This window comes from Arxiozyma heterogenica, assembly GCF_036370985.1.
Source record: "Arxiozyma heterogenica strain weizmannii chromosome Unknown scaffold_9, whole genome shotgun sequence".
Lineage (NCBI taxonomy): Eukaryota > Fungi > Ascomycota > Saccharomycetes > Saccharomycetales > Saccharomycetaceae > Arxiozyma > Arxiozyma heterogenica.
In genome coordinates, this window is record NW_027042662.1 from 472533 (window position 1) to 490170 (window position 17638).

At 31.6% G+C, this 17638-nt stretch overlaps 8 protein-coding genes across 8 annotated transcripts; 3 read left to right on the forward strand and 5 right to left on the reverse strand.

Annotated features, from left to right (window-relative positions):
* Positions 1-607: 607 nt before the first annotated feature.
* On the forward strand, positions 608-1450 carry KRE9 (Kre9p; the record flags this gene model as incomplete). The annotated part of the gene is made up of 1 exon (XM_064861680.1): positions 608-1450. One exon carries the CDS (start codon positions 608-610, stop codon positions 1448-1450), a length of 843 nt encoding a protein of 280 aa, XP_064716635.1.
* A 109-nt stretch (positions 1451-1559) lies between these two features.
* On the reverse strand, positions 1560-1910 carry RFA3 (Rfa3p; the record flags this gene model as incomplete). The annotated part of the gene is made up of 1 exon (XM_064861681.1): positions 1560-1910. One exon carries the CDS (start codon positions 1908-1910, stop codon positions 1560-1562), a length of 351 nt encoding a protein of 116 aa, XP_064716636.1.
* Positions 1911-2824: 914 nt separating this feature from the next.
* Positions 2825-4627, forward strand: CPS1 (Gly-Xaa carboxypeptidase; the record flags this gene model as incomplete). Its single annotated transcript, XM_064861682.1, has 1 exon — positions 2825-4627. The coding sequence occupies one exon, from the start codon at positions 2825-2827 to the stop codon at positions 4625-4627; it is 1803 nt and encodes a 600-aa protein (XP_064716637.1).
* Positions 4628-4797: 170 nt separating this feature from the next.
* TOH1 (Toh1p) lies at positions 4798-5991 on the reverse strand (the record flags this gene model as incomplete). Its single annotated transcript, XM_064861683.1, has 1 exon — positions 4798-5991. The coding sequence occupies one exon, from the start codon at positions 5989-5991 to the stop codon at positions 4798-4800; it is 1194 nt and encodes a 397-aa protein (XP_064716638.1).
* A 2921-nt stretch (positions 5992-8912) lies between these two features.
* ASG7 (Asg7p) lies at positions 8913-9479 on the reverse strand (the record flags this gene model as incomplete). The annotated part of the gene is made up of 1 exon (XM_064861684.1): positions 8913-9479. One exon carries the CDS (start codon positions 9477-9479, stop codon positions 8913-8915), a length of 567 nt encoding a protein of 188 aa, XP_064716639.1.
* Positions 9480-9993: 514 nt separating this feature from the next.
* Positions 9994-12168, reverse strand: SET2 (histone methyltransferase SET2; the record flags this gene model as incomplete). Its single annotated transcript, XM_064861685.1, has 1 exon — positions 9994-12168. The coding sequence occupies one exon, from the start codon at positions 12166-12168 to the stop codon at positions 9994-9996; it is 2175 nt and encodes a 724-aa protein (XP_064716640.1).
* A 1903-nt stretch (positions 12169-14071) lies between these two features.
* QCR8 (ubiquinol--cytochrome-c reductase subunit 8) lies at positions 14072-14356 on the forward strand (the record flags this gene model as incomplete). Its single annotated transcript, XM_064861686.1, has 1 exon — positions 14072-14356. The coding sequence occupies one exon, from the start codon at positions 14072-14074 to the stop codon at positions 14354-14356; it is 285 nt and encodes a 94-aa protein (XP_064716641.1).
* A 561-nt stretch (positions 14357-14917) lies between these two features.
* Positions 14918-17527, reverse strand: HAL5 (protein kinase HAL5; the record flags this gene model as incomplete). The annotated part of the gene is made up of 1 exon (XM_064861687.1): positions 14918-17527. One exon carries the CDS (start codon positions 17525-17527, stop codon positions 14918-14920), a length of 2610 nt encoding a protein of 869 aa, XP_064716642.1.
* Between the last annotated feature and the right edge of the window lie 111 nt (positions 17528-17638).

Genomic DNA, 17638 nt, shown 5'->3' on the forward strand with positions numbered 1-17638 from the left:
AATATCATGTATATTATATGTCGTAATGCTATAGCTGTAACGTTTGAGGTGAGAGAGAACTGAAGGATTGGCGACACTGAGGAAAGTGGCAGTCACGTGCTTTGATACAGCAGAATATCGTTTTGGACGAGAAATTTTAATTTTTTCTTGCGATTTTTTTCTTTTTTTTTTTGTTTCTTTTTCTGTTTCTTTTTTTAGTTTTAGTTGAAGTGGAAATTGCAAAATAAAATAATCAATTTGTATATGATCATGGTGTGGAACAAGTAGTGGAAGGATATTTTAATAAGGTGTACGATGGAACAAGGTTGCTACTCTGTTCTTTCGATACCTTGCTTGTTTGTTCTTTTTTTTCACTTTTTTCATTACTCTTTGTGGACTTTGAAGTACTCAAGTGATCAAGTCTGTTACTGTTATTATATTGGTGCATCGACTATACCTTGCATTTGAGTTATTGGTGTAACGCTGGTTAGATATATTCTAAAGAGACAAAAGGAGAAGGGACTGGTAACAAAATAAATAGAATAAATAAATATAAAATAAACATAATATAATATAATATAGTAGAGTAGAGTAGAGTAGAGCAGAGTAGAGTAAAGATCGAAACAAAATGATAAATTTGCTGTTGTATGTGGCAATAACTGTTCTATTATTTATGAGTCATTTCCATGGAGTCCATGCAGATGTGACAGTTTCCTCGCCTACAAAGGGAAAGATATATACTGCTACTGGTGGATCAGTGACTGTTCCATTACAGTGGATAGACGATTCGAACTATCCTCCATTAGACAAAATAAAATATTATACATTTTCTTTATGTTACGGTCCAAACAGTGATATCAGCAATGTATACACTATTGGTAAACAAGTCCTGTCGAGCGATATCACGGTGACTACGAGTGATGGTGGTAAAGTGTACAGCTACGACTCGGTTATTCCAGCATCTATTGTAGGTAATGGCCAATTCTATATCCAGGTGTATGCTGTGGTTGAAGGCGAGGGGGACACGATCCATTATTCTCCAAGATTCACTTTGGCCGGGATGAGTGGAGTTAACACATACACTTATACGTATTCCGTCCAACCACCAGCTATAACTGAGATCAACACTGGAGGTGCGGGCAATGCAGACACTTCAATAAATTCAGCATCCTTTTCTATTCCATACACTTTACAAACCGGTAAGACGAGGTATGCACCAATGCAAATGCAGCCTGGCTCCACGGTGACCGCGACAACATGGACAAGAAGGTTTCCTACGAGTAAAGTGACATTTTATTCGACTTTCAGAAAATCTTTGGATCAAGTGTCTACAATTACACCAGGTAGATCATATGTGATGACATCGGATATCAACGCTGCACCTCCTGCACTAATGCCATCTGAGAATGGTGGTTGGTACAATCCATCTAAAAGGTTGACTTTGACTGCCAAAAAAATCTATAGTTGGTAAATTTATTCTTATGTTATATTATATTATTATTATATTTTTATTATATAACATTACATATATATATATATAGAGAGAGAGAGAGAGAAGAATTTCTCTCGATGGGTTATTTTCAATATATTTCAGGAAATTTCTTAGTTAATTGTTGTAATGCAACAATCCCATCTATACTAATATCTTCATCATCTTGTAGTTTACACGACACAGCATCGAGTATTAAAAAACCGATTTCACCCGAATCACTAGCTCTGCAGACGAATTCATACCACGAACCAATTTGGAACTGTTTGTTCATTGATACTCTAACATCATTCAAAGTGATCATTTCATTGCCTATTGTGGGACTAGACAGTATTAGCGTGGATTCTGTTGGTTGTTGTTTGACTTGTGCTATTAAACGGAACACAGGGTAGATACTGCTTGCCACTTCACTTGGATCTATTCTTGGAGTTTCACTAGACATATTTTATCGAGTAACTTAAATTATTATTTAATCTTCTATGTATGTATGTATGTATGTATGTGTGTGTGTGTGTGTGGTTTTTGTACACTTGATATTATAATGTGTACGTTGCGGATACGGTTTTTCTTGTTACAAAACAATAAGCAATGGTATAATATGCTTACTTACTTCTATCCATCTATCAGTTCATCAAGCCAAAGATGGGATTCTGTTTCTGGGATATCCTCCCTCCTCTCTCCTCCTCTTCCTTCTCTTCCTGTCTATTGTACACAAGAGATCAATCTATTCTCTTTTCTCACAAAGCAAGAGGTAAGAAAAAAAAAATTAAGAAAAATGCGACGCGTCGCGACACGTTAACTAATTTTGTTTCTATATGAAAGAAAGTGTGTGTATGTGTATGTGGAGGGGCTTGATTGGATGATAAAAGATTTGGTTGGTAAGACAAGAGAATGTGGTTCTTATGAGAGATGGGCTATGGGAACTAGGCAAGGGGGTGGAGAAGGAGACGATGTTTGATTTACTTATTTACTGTTCAGTTATGATGTATAATACACAGTACAATACGACACAAGATAAGGTAAGACAAGACACAAGACGACACTATACGATATTACAGGTGAAGACTATATACCACAACATAAGCCACACAAGATTCCTCTTTCTTTTTTTTTCTTTCTTTCTTTCTGTGTGTCTCGAGAAATGATTGAATGACTAAAAAACAAAGGAAAAGAAAAAGAAGAAAAGGAAAAGAAAAGGGGTATGATGTCGTCACAGTCAGGGAAGCAATTGAAAAAAAAAAAAAAAAAAAGGAATTATATATATGTACTGGTGTGCATATGCATATATACACATATACATGTTTGTATGTATACAACGTTTAAAAGAAGAGACACCCAAATAAATGAAGTATACCAATGATTAAACTGGACTCCAATGAAAAATTGGGTTCGTCCCAATTCCTAAAAAGAAAACAACTCTGGTCTAAATATCGTTATTACAGTTTATTATTGATTCTATTTTTAGTAACTGGTTCTTTATTATTAGATCCAGGTTCCACTGACATCAGTAATAAGAATGATGTTTCTATTTTCTCTACTGACTCAACTGTCGAACTATGTCCAAAAGTTCATCCATTAACTCCAAAATTCAATAAGTCCATCGACTATATCTTAAACGACCCCCTATATAAAAAACAATCTATTGAAAGATTGTCCAAAGCCGTTCAGATCCCAACTGAAGTACAAGACGTTAATCCAGACCCAAAATTAAATCCTGGCTTTTATTCTCAGTTCATTACACTTCATCGTTTCATAGATAACACTTTCCCTCTTATCAAAACTCGTTTGCAAAAGGAAGTAATAAATGAATTCGGGCTTCTATACACATGGAAGGGCACTAACGAAACTTTGAAACCCATCCTTCTGATGGCTCATCAAGATGTGGTGCCTGTCAATAAGGATTCTGTCGATCAATGGACTTTCCCACCGTTCTCAGGTCATTATGATCCAAACACTGATCTCCTATGGGGTCGTGGGGCTAATGACTGTAAAAACTTATTGATTGCCGAGTTGGAGGCCGTGGAGAAATTGTTGGAAGATGGGTTTATCCCAGAACGTACCATTATATTATCCCTGGGTTTCGATGAAGAATCCAGTGGCGTCTGGGGGGCCTCTCATTTGGCCTCATTTATCCATGAAAGGTACGGTGACGACAGTATTTTGCTTGTCGTCGATGAAGGTGCGGGTATTGTAGAAGTAGAGAATGGCTTATATATCGCTCCTGTAGTCAACAGCGAAAAGGGGTACGTTGATGTCACCATCGAGATCCTAGGCCACGGGGGCCACTCCTCTGTTCCACCAGATCATACCACCATTGGAGTCGCTGCAGATTTGATTACTCTTATTGAATCATCTCCATTCCCATCTGATTTCCAATTGGATAACCCTCTCTACGGTGCTTTGACTTGTACAGCAGAGCATTCTACCTCTTTGCCATCGGATATCAAAAATATCATCTTGAATGCCGGCGTAGATGATAAACACAGAAATCAGCTGACTCAATATGTGTCAAATAATAAACAGCTACGTGATTTGATTAGAACTACTCAGTCTGTAGATATTATCTCCGGTGGTGTGAAAGCAAATGCATTGCCCGAATCAACAAAGTTCCTAATAAACCATAGAGTAGATTTCCATTCTAGTGTAAGGGAAACCGTTTTAGAAGACGTTGAAAGAGCCCGTGTTGTGGCTAACAGATACGGTTACGGTCTCTTATTTGAAGGTGAATACTTGATTGAACCAACCGAGTTAGGTTTCATCGAAGTCACTTACAGTAAACCTTTAGAACCTGCACCAACTTCACCAAGCTCCGGTCCGGTTTGGGATATATTGGCCGGTACCATCCAAGATCTATTTAATAATGCGTTTATTGTAGAAAAAGCTAACGATAATAGTAACGACAGAAACAACAGTAGTAATAGTAGTAGCAACAACGGGTTATACGTTACTACTGGTGTGTTTTCTGGTAACACAGATACTAAGTATTATTGGTCCTTAACTAATCATATTTACAGATTTATTGGTGCTTTATTCGATGAAAGTTCTTTGAAGACTGTACATTCTGTTAATGAAAATATTGAAATGAAAAATCATTTATCTGCAATCACTTTTGTATATGAATTAATCGTCAATGTTAATGAATCTGATTTAGCATATTAAGAAAAATAATAGCATTAATATTAATAGTAGTATGCTTATATGTATTAGTTACATATTAAAATAATGATGATAATAATAATAGCAGATATATAGGTTTATGTAAGGAACAAATTTTTTTTTTGATTTTTTCTTTTTTAAAATAAAACATGTGTCTACATAAGATAATATCGTCAGAACATATAGTGTGCCATTGCGGTAAAGAGTGTTATTATATAATACCAAATACCATTGGAGATTCTTAGTATAGATACTGCGTTTGATTTCGACGTACTGGTTGGTGCAGTGACATCAACACTCAACAGTTGGCTAGAGTAAGTTTCGTTAACAGGGATAGAAGATAACACACGGTTAATATCAGCAACTGCATAGGTACTATTAAAAGTGATATCATCAGACATGAAGGATATTGTATTGCCTGCAGAATCAAACAAAACACCGCCCTTCATAGTATTTTTAGTATCTCTTGGAATGTAACCATATGATTGAATACCGATGGCTAAATCTTCAATTCCTTGATAAGTATGGAAAGTCGAATATAAGTGGTTCTTTTCGGTACCGTTCATGATTTCAAAGATATCAAATTCACCACAACCACTTGCCCAACAAGAACAATTTTCATTAGTTGGGTATTGAGAGGTTCTAGCAATATGGTCGTTTAATAGCCAAATTGCTGGCATATCATAGTATTCAAAGCTACTGCTGTTTTTAGCTGTTTCGGTTGGCATAGTAAATTCAAAAAGGAACATTTTCGTAACACCACCAAAACCATAGTATGCTGGGATACCATTTCTATAAACTCCACATCCCTTGTCTAAACCGGATTTAGGACAAGAAACGTTGGAATAAATAACATATTCTTGATCGGAACTCAATTTATTGTCACTGCTTAAAATAGTTGATTTGGAAGCTGCAGATCTACCATCAGAAGCAGCATATACTAAAGCCTTACCTAAACATGGAGAATCGTTACCAGCCTTGGCTAAAAATGTAATGTTTTCGCTAGTCTGGGAGTTAGCATCATAATAGGCTTGACGAGTCCAATCTTGAGAAGATCTGTCGTTATTCACAATGAAGGAAGGGCTACTATAAAATGCAAACTTGAATAAAGATAAAGGTCCACGCATGTGAACAGAAAGATAATCAGATAATGGTGCATTAACACCAGAAAACCACACTTTATCTGCAACTTCACAAGTACATTTTGTTTCACTGTCGATGTTAGAAAGTTTTTTCACCGGAAAGTATGTACCATCAAATCCAACATTTGTAAAAGCAATTTTTTCATAAGGTTTAACTTCAGCTGTTGCGATTGAGAAAATAATGGCATTTGCGGCCAACAGAGTAGATAGTATATTGAATATCATAAGTAGGAATATAGAATTTTGTTTGTGTCGTTTTTATTCTTCTTTGGAAAAAAAAAAGAGATAGAGGGATATATTGTTATTCAGTAAGCTCAAAGAATTTAAAAAAATAGATATAATACTTTATAGGTGATGAGATCAGTAGTTGTATCCTGCAAGGTTTTCTAAATATTGTCGAACTACAAGGGTTCGGAAACAAAAACAGAAAAAAAAATAGAAAAACAGTCTTTTTATAGAATGTAGGAAAAGGGTGTTACAACTAACAAAAATACCAAGAAACTGTCAAAAGGTTAAACAATGTGCCTACTGTAAGTTTATATTTACAAAGGAACAGAACGTGGAAGGAGGCTTTTGGAGGATGTAGATATTGTTTGTTTGTTTATTTATTTATTTTTTTTTTGCGTTTTTGTGTTTATTTTTGGTTTGTTTTTTTTTTTCCAGATTTGCCTCGAGAATAAAAAACAATACCAGAATTGCTAATGAAAAATTTCCGATTGAAATTTTCTGCTAGATCTATATTTCAGGAGATAAAAATATCCTACAGCTAACAAGCAACACTACGTCATAATTTTACACTATCTCTTGAATAAGAATATGTTAGAGAAAATACAGAGATACATTAGTGTCTATAAGAGAATATAGATTATCAGCTAGTTCTTCTGAAATGAATATTTAATGCTTGCCTGTAAGTTTTTTCACTTGACAGGGTAGTAAAAAGAATTTAAGCTTTCGTCTTTAAATTGCTAAATGGTGTACAAATTTAGATGTAAATTATCAACCGGAATAGAAAAAAGCTGAGTTAAAAATACATTTTTAAGCTTTGAAATAGTACATGTGATTATTTTGGGAGCCTAGACTTACTTAGATGACTAAATATGAGGGGTTTCTGTATTGATTAAAAATAGTATAATTTACTATTAATGATTGTTGAAGAGAAAGTGTATGTATATATAGAAAAAGAGAGAGATGACAGTTGTGGTGCCTCCTCTGTAAGATATACTTCTCATTTCAACATTAGCACCAGATCATAGGAAATTGGTGGTTTTTGTAAAATATCAAACTGGAAATAATCATTTAGATATTTATGTTGCGATTAAGAAAAACAGTGTATTTATTGAACCATATTAATCAAATTTTATTCTAATCTAAAATATATACTATGGTTGATATCAAGACTTTATGGTATGAACACTATTAATTCAATGAAGATATTTTTCAAGTATTCGACGCGGCTACAATCGGTCAAGAAAGTACATATAAAAAATAATGTCAAAAGTTGTAAAGTTAATTATAAGAACTCTGGAAGATTCACCATTATTTCATCTTACAAGAGCTTCTCCAAAGAATTCAAAGAATATTAATATAAGAACAACCGTAATAGTTGATACATAGGATGGAAATTGCTTTTGAGATCTATTTAACTATTTATTGGTAGAAAACAAAAAAAAGAAGATTAGATTTTTCAAATCTCTAATTAAATGTTGTCAAACTTTTGGTGAATTTTAAAAACTATACTTCTCGCATGGTCAATATGACGACTAAGTTATATTTTAAATTAGTAAAGCATGGTCTGTTTGAAAAATATGTGTCTATGAGATCAGATCACACTCTTTTTCTGATGAATAAAAAAAATGATTCAAATTTATAGGTCAAAATTAAGAAATCGCATAAATGCATTTGGTACTACAAGAAAGCTAAGCAATCATAAAGATTTTTTGAAGAAAATAATGTTAAAAGTAGCTAATAAGTTTTATGATGAATGAATAAGGGTACAAAAAATTTTTTGAGTCTAAAGTGTGCTTAGAGCCATGCTTTCTTAATTAAAAAAAAAAGACAAAAATTTAATTTATTATTTCTTTATAACCTAAATGAAGTAAGATATTATCTCCTCAAACACTTGTATGGGAAAAAAAGACCAAATTTCTGTTTCTTACTTGGGGCCTAACTGTGAAGCTGGATTAGCCTTTATTTCATCTTCCTTCTGTAAATAATCTACTTTTAATTCATTCGTTAAACCTTTTCATTTCCTTCTAACATTATAATTTTCCAAGTAGGTTTGTTAATATTAAGATTACTGAAGGTGATAATGGGAATTAGTTGATTGTAAAGTCTGGATGTGTTAGAATGAACTAAATTCCCATTTACTATATATAAATGGTGATCTAGCTTTATATATATTAATGTTTAAGTTATCTATATGTTAACGGTTTAAAGTATGATTCAATTAACGTACTGATTATTCAGGGAATATTCACTTTGTCTGCTTTGAATTGTAAGGAAAATTTGTATGGAGTTGAGTATTTTTTAATAAAATATTGAAAAAATTTGATTTTTTATTATCGATCAGTATATATTTGAATAATAGTTCTTTATTACCTGTTCCCTTAGATTTTCTGCATTTTATTTCTATTTAGTGGAAATTATATCGTGAACAAGTTCCAGAAGATTGGAAATAAATTAATAAAAGATGTATAATAACTTAATGAATTAACATATGACGTTGTGAATATACTTCGTTCAAAAAATTATATTTTACTTAAATAATGTACTAAGGAAATATTAATTGTAAGTTAGGTATGGTGTAATGTCCCTATATTCTGTGTTTATCTAATAAATATAATATTGTTAAACAGTCCCTTTTTAAATATCTAAAATTTAATGGATTCAAAAGGAAAGTTAGACTGTAATTTAAGTTTGAAGTTACAGAATCTCTAAAATAAAATCTATGTATTAATTTTTTGATTCACATAAATAAAGTTGTTTGTATCACCTTAACCAATCTTGGTTTTAAGAAAGATGTCTGAACTGGCGATATTGTTTCTGAAAAAATTAACATTTCTAAGAAATTGATCATCGGTTGGTAGATACCGTTGTACAGTATACTTCAAAAACTTTTGAAATGTTAGATGTAAGTTATGTTCTTGTTAGTCAAAACATATAACTATAAGTAGCAATGTAATAATACATTGAGCTACTAAAACGCCTATACATCTTAATGTCCACTTCAAAAAATGACTACGGTAATAATCGTGAGAGTTAACTATGTCTGTGGCTATCTGCTTCAAAACTTTATACCTATATTCCTGTTGAAAAGATAGACTTGTGTTTCTAATTTCTTTTGGTATGGAAATTTTAGGTTTATCCAGATTTAAAAGTGTTTGATCTTTGAGCTCCCTCTCTGTTTCAGTTTGTATTTTCACTAAATGTCTTTCTGCAAATACTTTCCTTTCAAACTTAGTAGGGTAATCTATATCAGTAAATTCTGGAAAAACTACTCTGTGATTCAGGTATATATTGACATACAGATATAATCCAATTTCATAAAAAATAGTAAATGGGAAAAATACTCCAACGTATAATAACCATTTCACTAAATTATGGTATTTAACACTAGCTTTGCATGAGACACATTCACATCGATACACCTTTCTTGACTCAATAAATGGAGCTACTAGATATTGTTCTTTCTCATTATCGTACGTTTCATCCATCCTTTTTAGGTCTCTACTGATTTCAAATTGTTTTCTTTCTTTAATCAATTCTTCTTCATAGTTATTATCATGTTATATGGGTTCAATTATATTGAATATATTAGTATTACTCGATTAGAGTATCTTATTTATATTTGATGGATTGTATTTCATCCATTATAAGATTGTGTATTACTTTTTGTTTTGTTTTTATTAATATGTTGAGCAGCATGTAAATTACTCAATTAGGAAATTACATGATCTCAGACAAATATAAATCAAATTACAAAACATGTTTTTACAACCTCAAATAATGAAATTAAATCTATAGAAAGCCATTAAGGAGAACAAAAACTCAAAATTTAAGGAATATGTTACTATTATCTTATAAATATAACTATTTTAAAACAGTTTTATTTCATCCATTAGAAAAAATGCAATACAAATATTACCGATATTTGTTAACAAAAAAATATTTACGTCGGTTAGAGGTTCTATACATATTTTGAGTTCATTTTATTTTTTTTTATAGAGCTTATGAAAATGCAGAAGGTGTAACTGATTTATCATGACCTTTGTTTTGTTTGTATTTATGAATAAATTTTTCCATGTATATATTAACAAAATTTTGGACTTTTGTATACTTTTCTTTAGAAGGTTTGCTTGGTGGTATTGATTTAGAGTTTTTTTTCATTTCTTTAGATGATAAGATTTTTGTTATTTCACGGGCACATTCTTTTATGTTTTCATGACTTAAAGGGATTTCTGTTTTATATTTTCTTAACATATTAGGAACAAATGACGCAAAGAATTTATTCCATTTATGTTCAATGTGTGAAGCATTAGAAAGTTTTTTTTGTAACATATGTTTTTCTTTCAATGATTTTTGAAGTCTTTCTTTTTCTTTTCTTTCTATTTCCTTTTGTCTGTTAGCTTCTTGAATAATCTTATCTAATTCAAGTCTTTTAGCTGTCTCTGCTTCTAACTTGGCTTTTAACATTTTCACTTCTTCATCCTTTCGTTTCTCTACAATATCTGGTTCTTCGGATGAATATCTGGATTTTTTATTGAAACCATATTTATCACGATCTTGATGTGGATTGTGTCTTTTCATGCTTTTCCTATTTGACATAAATAATTTATCCAAACCTGGATTCAGATGATTTTTGTTCTTGTGTTGAAACTGATTATTGTCAAAATTCTCTCCAGATCTTTGGTTAACATTATTTCTATTATTATTAAATTGCAAAATATTGGGTGGCTTGTCCAGTTTAATATTATTTTGGGCGTTGTAATAGAAAGGACGTCCATTCACTTGTATTATTTCCCATTCTGGTGGTAATCTAACTTTTCGTAAATCATTTAATGTAGAGAGACTTCTCGACATATCAGACAGCTCATTAATATTTCTTTTGGTGATTCTTGTATACTCTTCATACGATTCCCATTTTTCTAAAAGTTGATCACATTGATGTTTTAAATTGGGGAACACATGTATTATTTGTTTAAGTTTTGTGTCCAATTGTGATACTACAATCCCATTTTTAGTAGTTTTTGGTAATTTAGATAGAAAATTTAGAATATCACTGATAACTGATTCCTCATCTTTGAAAATATTTAATAAGTTGTTAAAGCATTTATATCCATGAAACTTAATTACTTGATACAATAAAGATTCATCTATGATAGGAAACAGACGTTGAAATATTTTTAATGCAATCATTTTATTTTCGATCTGTAATAATACACTCATAACTTTAGTTATATCCGATGAATTCTTACATGGTATGATCTCTAAAGAATTAACAAATTCTTCATTTATATTTTCTTCATTATTTTTTGTTATTATTTCACCATTCGCCCTTTTCATCTTTAGCCATTTCTTCTCTATTGAAGGAGATATGCCAAGTGCATCTGAGAAACTTTGAGGTAATAACGATGCGGCATCAGTTTGGGTCTTACCACCAAGAAATCCAATACAGTTTGGTTCTCCACAATAACATTTTTGAGCTGCAGCTCCATACCTATCGACATTATAATCAAAAGTAATTTCTTCATCTTTGAAGATTTTCCTTTTGGCAAAGATACCCATTTTTAACTTCCCATTAACTACCCATTTATTTACATAGGCGTTAGGATTACATGAATGATTACAAAATCTTGCTAGACAACCTTTTTTAGTAGCATCTATAAATTGTCCATTTTGTAACATCATAAAATAAAAATGTTTTATTCTCTGTTTATCATAGAGTATCATTCTGTCTCTAAACTCTTCCTCATTGATCACTTCCCCGATATATTCGTAAATAAATTGGTTTGGGTCAATATCTTCCTGAGCCAAAACACCATAACCTTTTTTTTCAGTTTGAAATACCATAATATTTGCATACTGTCTTCTTTGGAATCTTTGGTTTTGACATTCTTTTCCACAAGTAGAGTCGCATAAACCATCTACACACTCAATTAATGTCAGTCTATTGATACAATCAGAATCTTCGTCACATGCACCATTTATAATATTTCCATCTTTGTCAATAGTCAAATTTTCAAAACAGTCACATTCCATGAATTCATTATGTGAATTACCTAGTGATTTGTCCTGGTACGTGCATTTTGTTAATTCAACAAAAGTTCCTAATGCTTCTTGTGTTTTGTCTTCTACTCCAGGAAACAGCTGTGGATTGTTCGGTATTTTGGATGCCTTACTCATTAATCAATCTTTGTTTTTTATTTCAAAAATGTGGATTGTTAGATTTTAAATAAATACAATGCAATTGCACCGGCTAAGTATAGATGAAGTGATGAGATAATGAGAAGAGCGAACAAAATGAAATAAAATAAAATAAATTTTAGTGTTTATAGATTTTATGTTAATTGTAGTTCCTTGCTTCCTGAATTTTTGTAGAGTAATACAAACATTTCATAAGTCGAAAAGTATTGACTTTTAAAGTTTAGAAGATGTAAGTCGACATTTAATGTCATTGAAGATCAACAGTTCTTACTGTGTATTATTTCGATTTTTTTTTTTTTGTTTTTCTTGAAAACCTCTTTTCTTTTTATTAAATTTTCTAAATTTTATTTTTTTGTTTATTTTGATCCCATCGCATATCACTTGCAAAAATAAAATGATTTAAAAGAAAACTCACGCAAACATAAAAAAAAGTGACATAACATAAAAAAAAAGCTACAGAACCAATAAATTTATGTATTTTTTTTAAATAAAGTATATACAAATAAGAATTAAGAAAAGAATTAGAAGTAAACAAATCCAAATTACTATCTATTAGTATTAACTTTTTAAAATACCCAATTTTAATATGTCTACTAATTATTTAGTGCTTTTATTTTACTTTAAAAGTTTTTTTAAGAACTAAATCCAAACAAGTCCAATCTAAATACAGCTTATTTATTTTAAAGTTAATTAACTCCAAATAATATACAACTTTTATGGAATTGTTACATCTGTCCATACCATGAATATATATATTTATATATATATATATGTGTGTGTGTGTGTAATATGCAAGAAATTTATTCTATATGTAAATGAGCATATATATATATTTGAACAGAATTTTTACAATACATCATTCTTATGGCTTTTTCAATTGTAATTTTAAATAAAATTACAGTTCTAGTAAAGATATGACATAAAATACGTATACATAATATATACATACATATATATTTACACTCTCTATTGTCATAGTCAAACCCTAAACAAACTAATAAAAAAATAGACTAAGTCCATTCAATTATCCCAACTAAACCTGTTGGTACTTTTCTTTTACTCACCCATTCTTTATGGCTTTCGAATTCCCAACTGTACATTCACTACTTACGCAGTTTAATTCTAATACGTATAGACTAACCAACTGTAACAACGACACCAAGAAGAAAAAGGAAAAAACTAAGAGGAAAAAACGAAGATGGCAACACAAAACCCTACTTTTCCTCTTTCTCTGTTTCTTTAACAAAAACAGAAAAAAGGCCTTTTCGCCTATCCTCGCCCTCTCCACAGCAAAAAGGGAAAGGGGAAAAACTGAAAAATATAACACGGACGAATTGAAAGAAGAAGAAAAAACAAAATTATTGCCGGATGTATGGGTCTACACTGCTTTTGTCCAATCACAAATATTATTTCAAACTGAAAACTCTTTCGGAGTTAAAGCCGTAGAGACAAAGAGATGAAAAAAAAATCAAAACCATATTATACAGAAAATCAACCAGAGATATCTGACGATGAGAAAAGCAAGCAGAAATAGAGGGAAACAAACAATGTCAGGCCTAACAAAAGAAAAGAGAGAAAGAAAGATTATATGATATAGGGAGAAAAAAAAGGCACAGTTAATCCAGATATATATCAAAAGTAAGACAAAAAATTACTAGAAAGGCTTTGGATAAGTAGTAAATACATTTTCAAATAATTATTATATTCCTTTTCCTGCCATAAAAGCTCCCTTTGATTTAATCTAGACTTATTCGCAGGCATACTTTACTTATTTCTAATCGAAAAGCTACTTCAGGATAATCAGTTAACTCTAATCTGAAACTTTGAAGACTTACTTACATACACATATATCAAATAAATTTAAATACATACATACATCATAATGGGTGGTCCACAAGCAAAAGCATACATGGGATGGTGGGGTCATTTAGGTAGCCCAAAGCAAAAGGGTATTACCTCTTATGCTATATCGCCGTATGCCCAAAAACCACTGGCACATTCTTTTAAGAATGCCTACTCTAATTCATTTAGAAGATTCAAATCCCAATTCTTATTTGTTCTTATACCTGCTGGTATCTACTATTATTGGTGGAAGAATGGTGAAGCTTACAACGCTTATCTTTACTCTAAAGCTGGTAGAGAAGAATTAGAAAGAGTTAATAACTAAACTTCTATGAATCTCTTTTATGTATCTTTTAACTTCAACATATGTTTTACAGCTCTATGAAAGGTCAAAAGTTGAAAATTACATCTGAATTAATTATTTTTTTAACATTTCATATAGTTCATATGTTATCTTTACCTAGCTATCTTTCTATCTATCTACTTATTTCTCTCTCTTTCTTTCTGTATACATCTACTTATTTATATATTATTTAATATTTTATATTCATTTCTATACCTACTTATTCAGTTTTTTATTTTATTTTATTTTATTCTCTATATTATTCCTTGGCTTTTCAGTATTCAACGACCACGTTTATAACGTTTAAGTCTTTTCTCATCGTGAAACTGATACAGCACTCCATCCACCATCTCATTTATGTCCTTACCTAGTAATACTAGGTAATGCTTAGTCCATTTTATATATCCTTCACCATGTTATTACAATATTTTTAAATTGAAGATAAGTTTAGATACACACTACGCTATCAAAACAAAAAGGATACCATAATAAAGAATATAACAAAATGCATACTTTACAAATATATAGTCATAATCATTATATTTAAATTTTGTATGGGATACAACATCTGGTTCTCTTCATCCAAGATGACTGTAATATTTGATTGATAGATATACGCTTCTCTGGATTCCACTGGAATATCTTATACAATACCACCCTTCTCATTCTATTGATATCATGATTAATATGCCTTAACTCTTCAAATACATAGAACTCATTATCTTCAGTCATTTCTTCCATAAACGATTTGTAAAATGAATCCTTTTCTGGTAAGGCAATCTTCCATAGATATCGTCCTAATATCATAGTACAATAAACAACACCTATACTCCAACAGTCTGCCAATCTTGGATCATATTCCCTCCCTGATATAAACTCTTCTGGTGCTACATATGGTTCTGATCCCATGGCACCCTTTTGAAAATGTACATGTTTTTCCCATGCTGTTTGGAAAACACAACTTGTACCAAAATCTGCTATTTTTAGTAGTCCATTAGGGTGAAATAAAATATTTTCTGGTTTTAAATCACAATGTGCTATCCCTCTATCATGCATATATTTTATGCCGTGCAACAATTGTTTTAGAAAACAGTCAGCTTCCAATGGATGTAATGCTGTACCATTTTTATACTTCCTTGTTAACAAACTATATAGGTCACCTGAGGGACAAAATTCCATAACTTCAACAAATTTCTCATTAATCTCTAGTAAATCAATCACTTTGGATATGTTAGGTGAAATTCTATCACCTCTTTTATGTTGTCTACTTAAAGAATGACCAATAATAAATTCTGAGGTAATTTTAGTACTAAATTTTTCTATACTCTCATTAGGTCTTGGTTTTAAATGTTTTATTGCAAAATATAATTTCTCATCTTTGCTGAATGTTGGTAATGGACGTGGATCACTATCCTTTACTGGACGACAACAAACACTCACCACACCATACGAGCCGTGCCCAATTGTACCAATTAACTTACCGTATTCCTCTACAAATGGGATTTTAGTCACATCAGAATTAGACCTTGTACTACTAGGAGATAGTTCTCTTGCCTGTAAACTGGAATTTGACCTTTTATGTCTTATCTTGTCGCTACCATTATTGTTTTCATTACTACTTTTATATGCTTTGTTTAATCCTTCATGAATTTTTTCCGATAATGTGTTAATTAATTTCAATTCTTCGCAGCTAACAGCAGCTTTAGGATTAATGACATCAGGAATCCCACTATTTGAATCTCTTTTATTTTTTTCTGATGATTCCATACTATCATCTTCATCCTCATCTTCTAAACTACCTGAACTTGTATTTATTCGAGTATACATATTTTTTTTATGGCATGGGATCAATGAAATGGCACCCTCTAAATTTACACTGTCAGTAGATTCAGTAGCATCGGATAGTTCCAACTTAGAGTCCAAATTTTTATTTGATGCACCAACTTTAAAGAACCCAGAAAAAGAAAACATACCCTTAACCTTGTTAGTAGTACCACCATTATTTTCACATGACCCATTAACCAAACTAATAGTTTTCAAATTATGTTCATGTGTACCATTAGAGTAAACTTTGAAGTTGTCTGTTTGTAAAATGCAAGTAATATCTGATGTCGGGAGCGATTGATGATTAGATGATTGTGGGCTTGAGCTACGATGGTAACGAGATAAGCCTGATGCACTGATGGTTCCTGCGTGTGTTCTACCTCTTAACAACTTTGAATCATTAGTTGTTTGATAAGCACTAGTTGAAGAACTGCCAATGGAGGAAGACGCCGAATTAATTTTCTTTAACGATCTGGATCTTAAAGGTTTCCCTGTTTTATCCATATTGTCTAATAGACCATCTATAGTAAATCTTGCCTGTTGAGATGAGGATACTGGTGCTAAATCTATAGACGAGGAATTGTCAGATTTCGGTTCATTACTATTTGAGTCGGTAATAATATCATCCATGTCCTCTTCACTTAAGATACTATCATGTGAATAAAGAAGATGTGAAGGGATCTGGGACAATGATAATTTTTCAATATTAGGTAGATGGATGGGGCTCAACGGAGAATTTACAACTGAAATGCTTGGATTGCCTGAACTACTGTTATGTCTACCACGTTGAACGACATTAACTTTAGATAGTTTTGGTGTCTGCAATGGTGAAATCTCACTATCAATTGACACAGGACTTGCAATGCTACAATGTGAGTTGACAAAGCCACCTGATAGCTTTGCCATTGCACTCTGTGGTAACGGAGAATGGATGTTTGCGGTGCTTGAATTATTGTTTCTGGAATTTTGTAATTCGATTGCTTTAGCTTGTGAAATTCTACTTAACTTTGATTCGTTTAATGACTTCCTTCGCCCTGAGTTATCTGTGGTTTTTATCGGGGCCAACACAGGTGATGTAGTTTTTGATTTGACATTCTTCCTTTCACCATCATTATTATTACTATTATTATTACTATAACCATCACCATAATAAGTATTCTTAATATTATGATTTGTGTATATGTTTTTAGTGTGATCCGCTTTGGTATGGTTTATCTGACTTGCATTTGAACTTCCCGACTTGAAAAGACTTTTCAAGGACAACGAAATGGACCTTGCTCTTTTAAGAGATGAGTGACGAGATGTATGGTTCTCATCAGAAATAGACATCGCTATATTAGTTGGTTAATTGTTATCAATATTATTACTATTATGCTAATATGCAAAGAATTGTATGAAACGGCAAAAATAAATAGAGAAATAAATAAATATTACAGGATG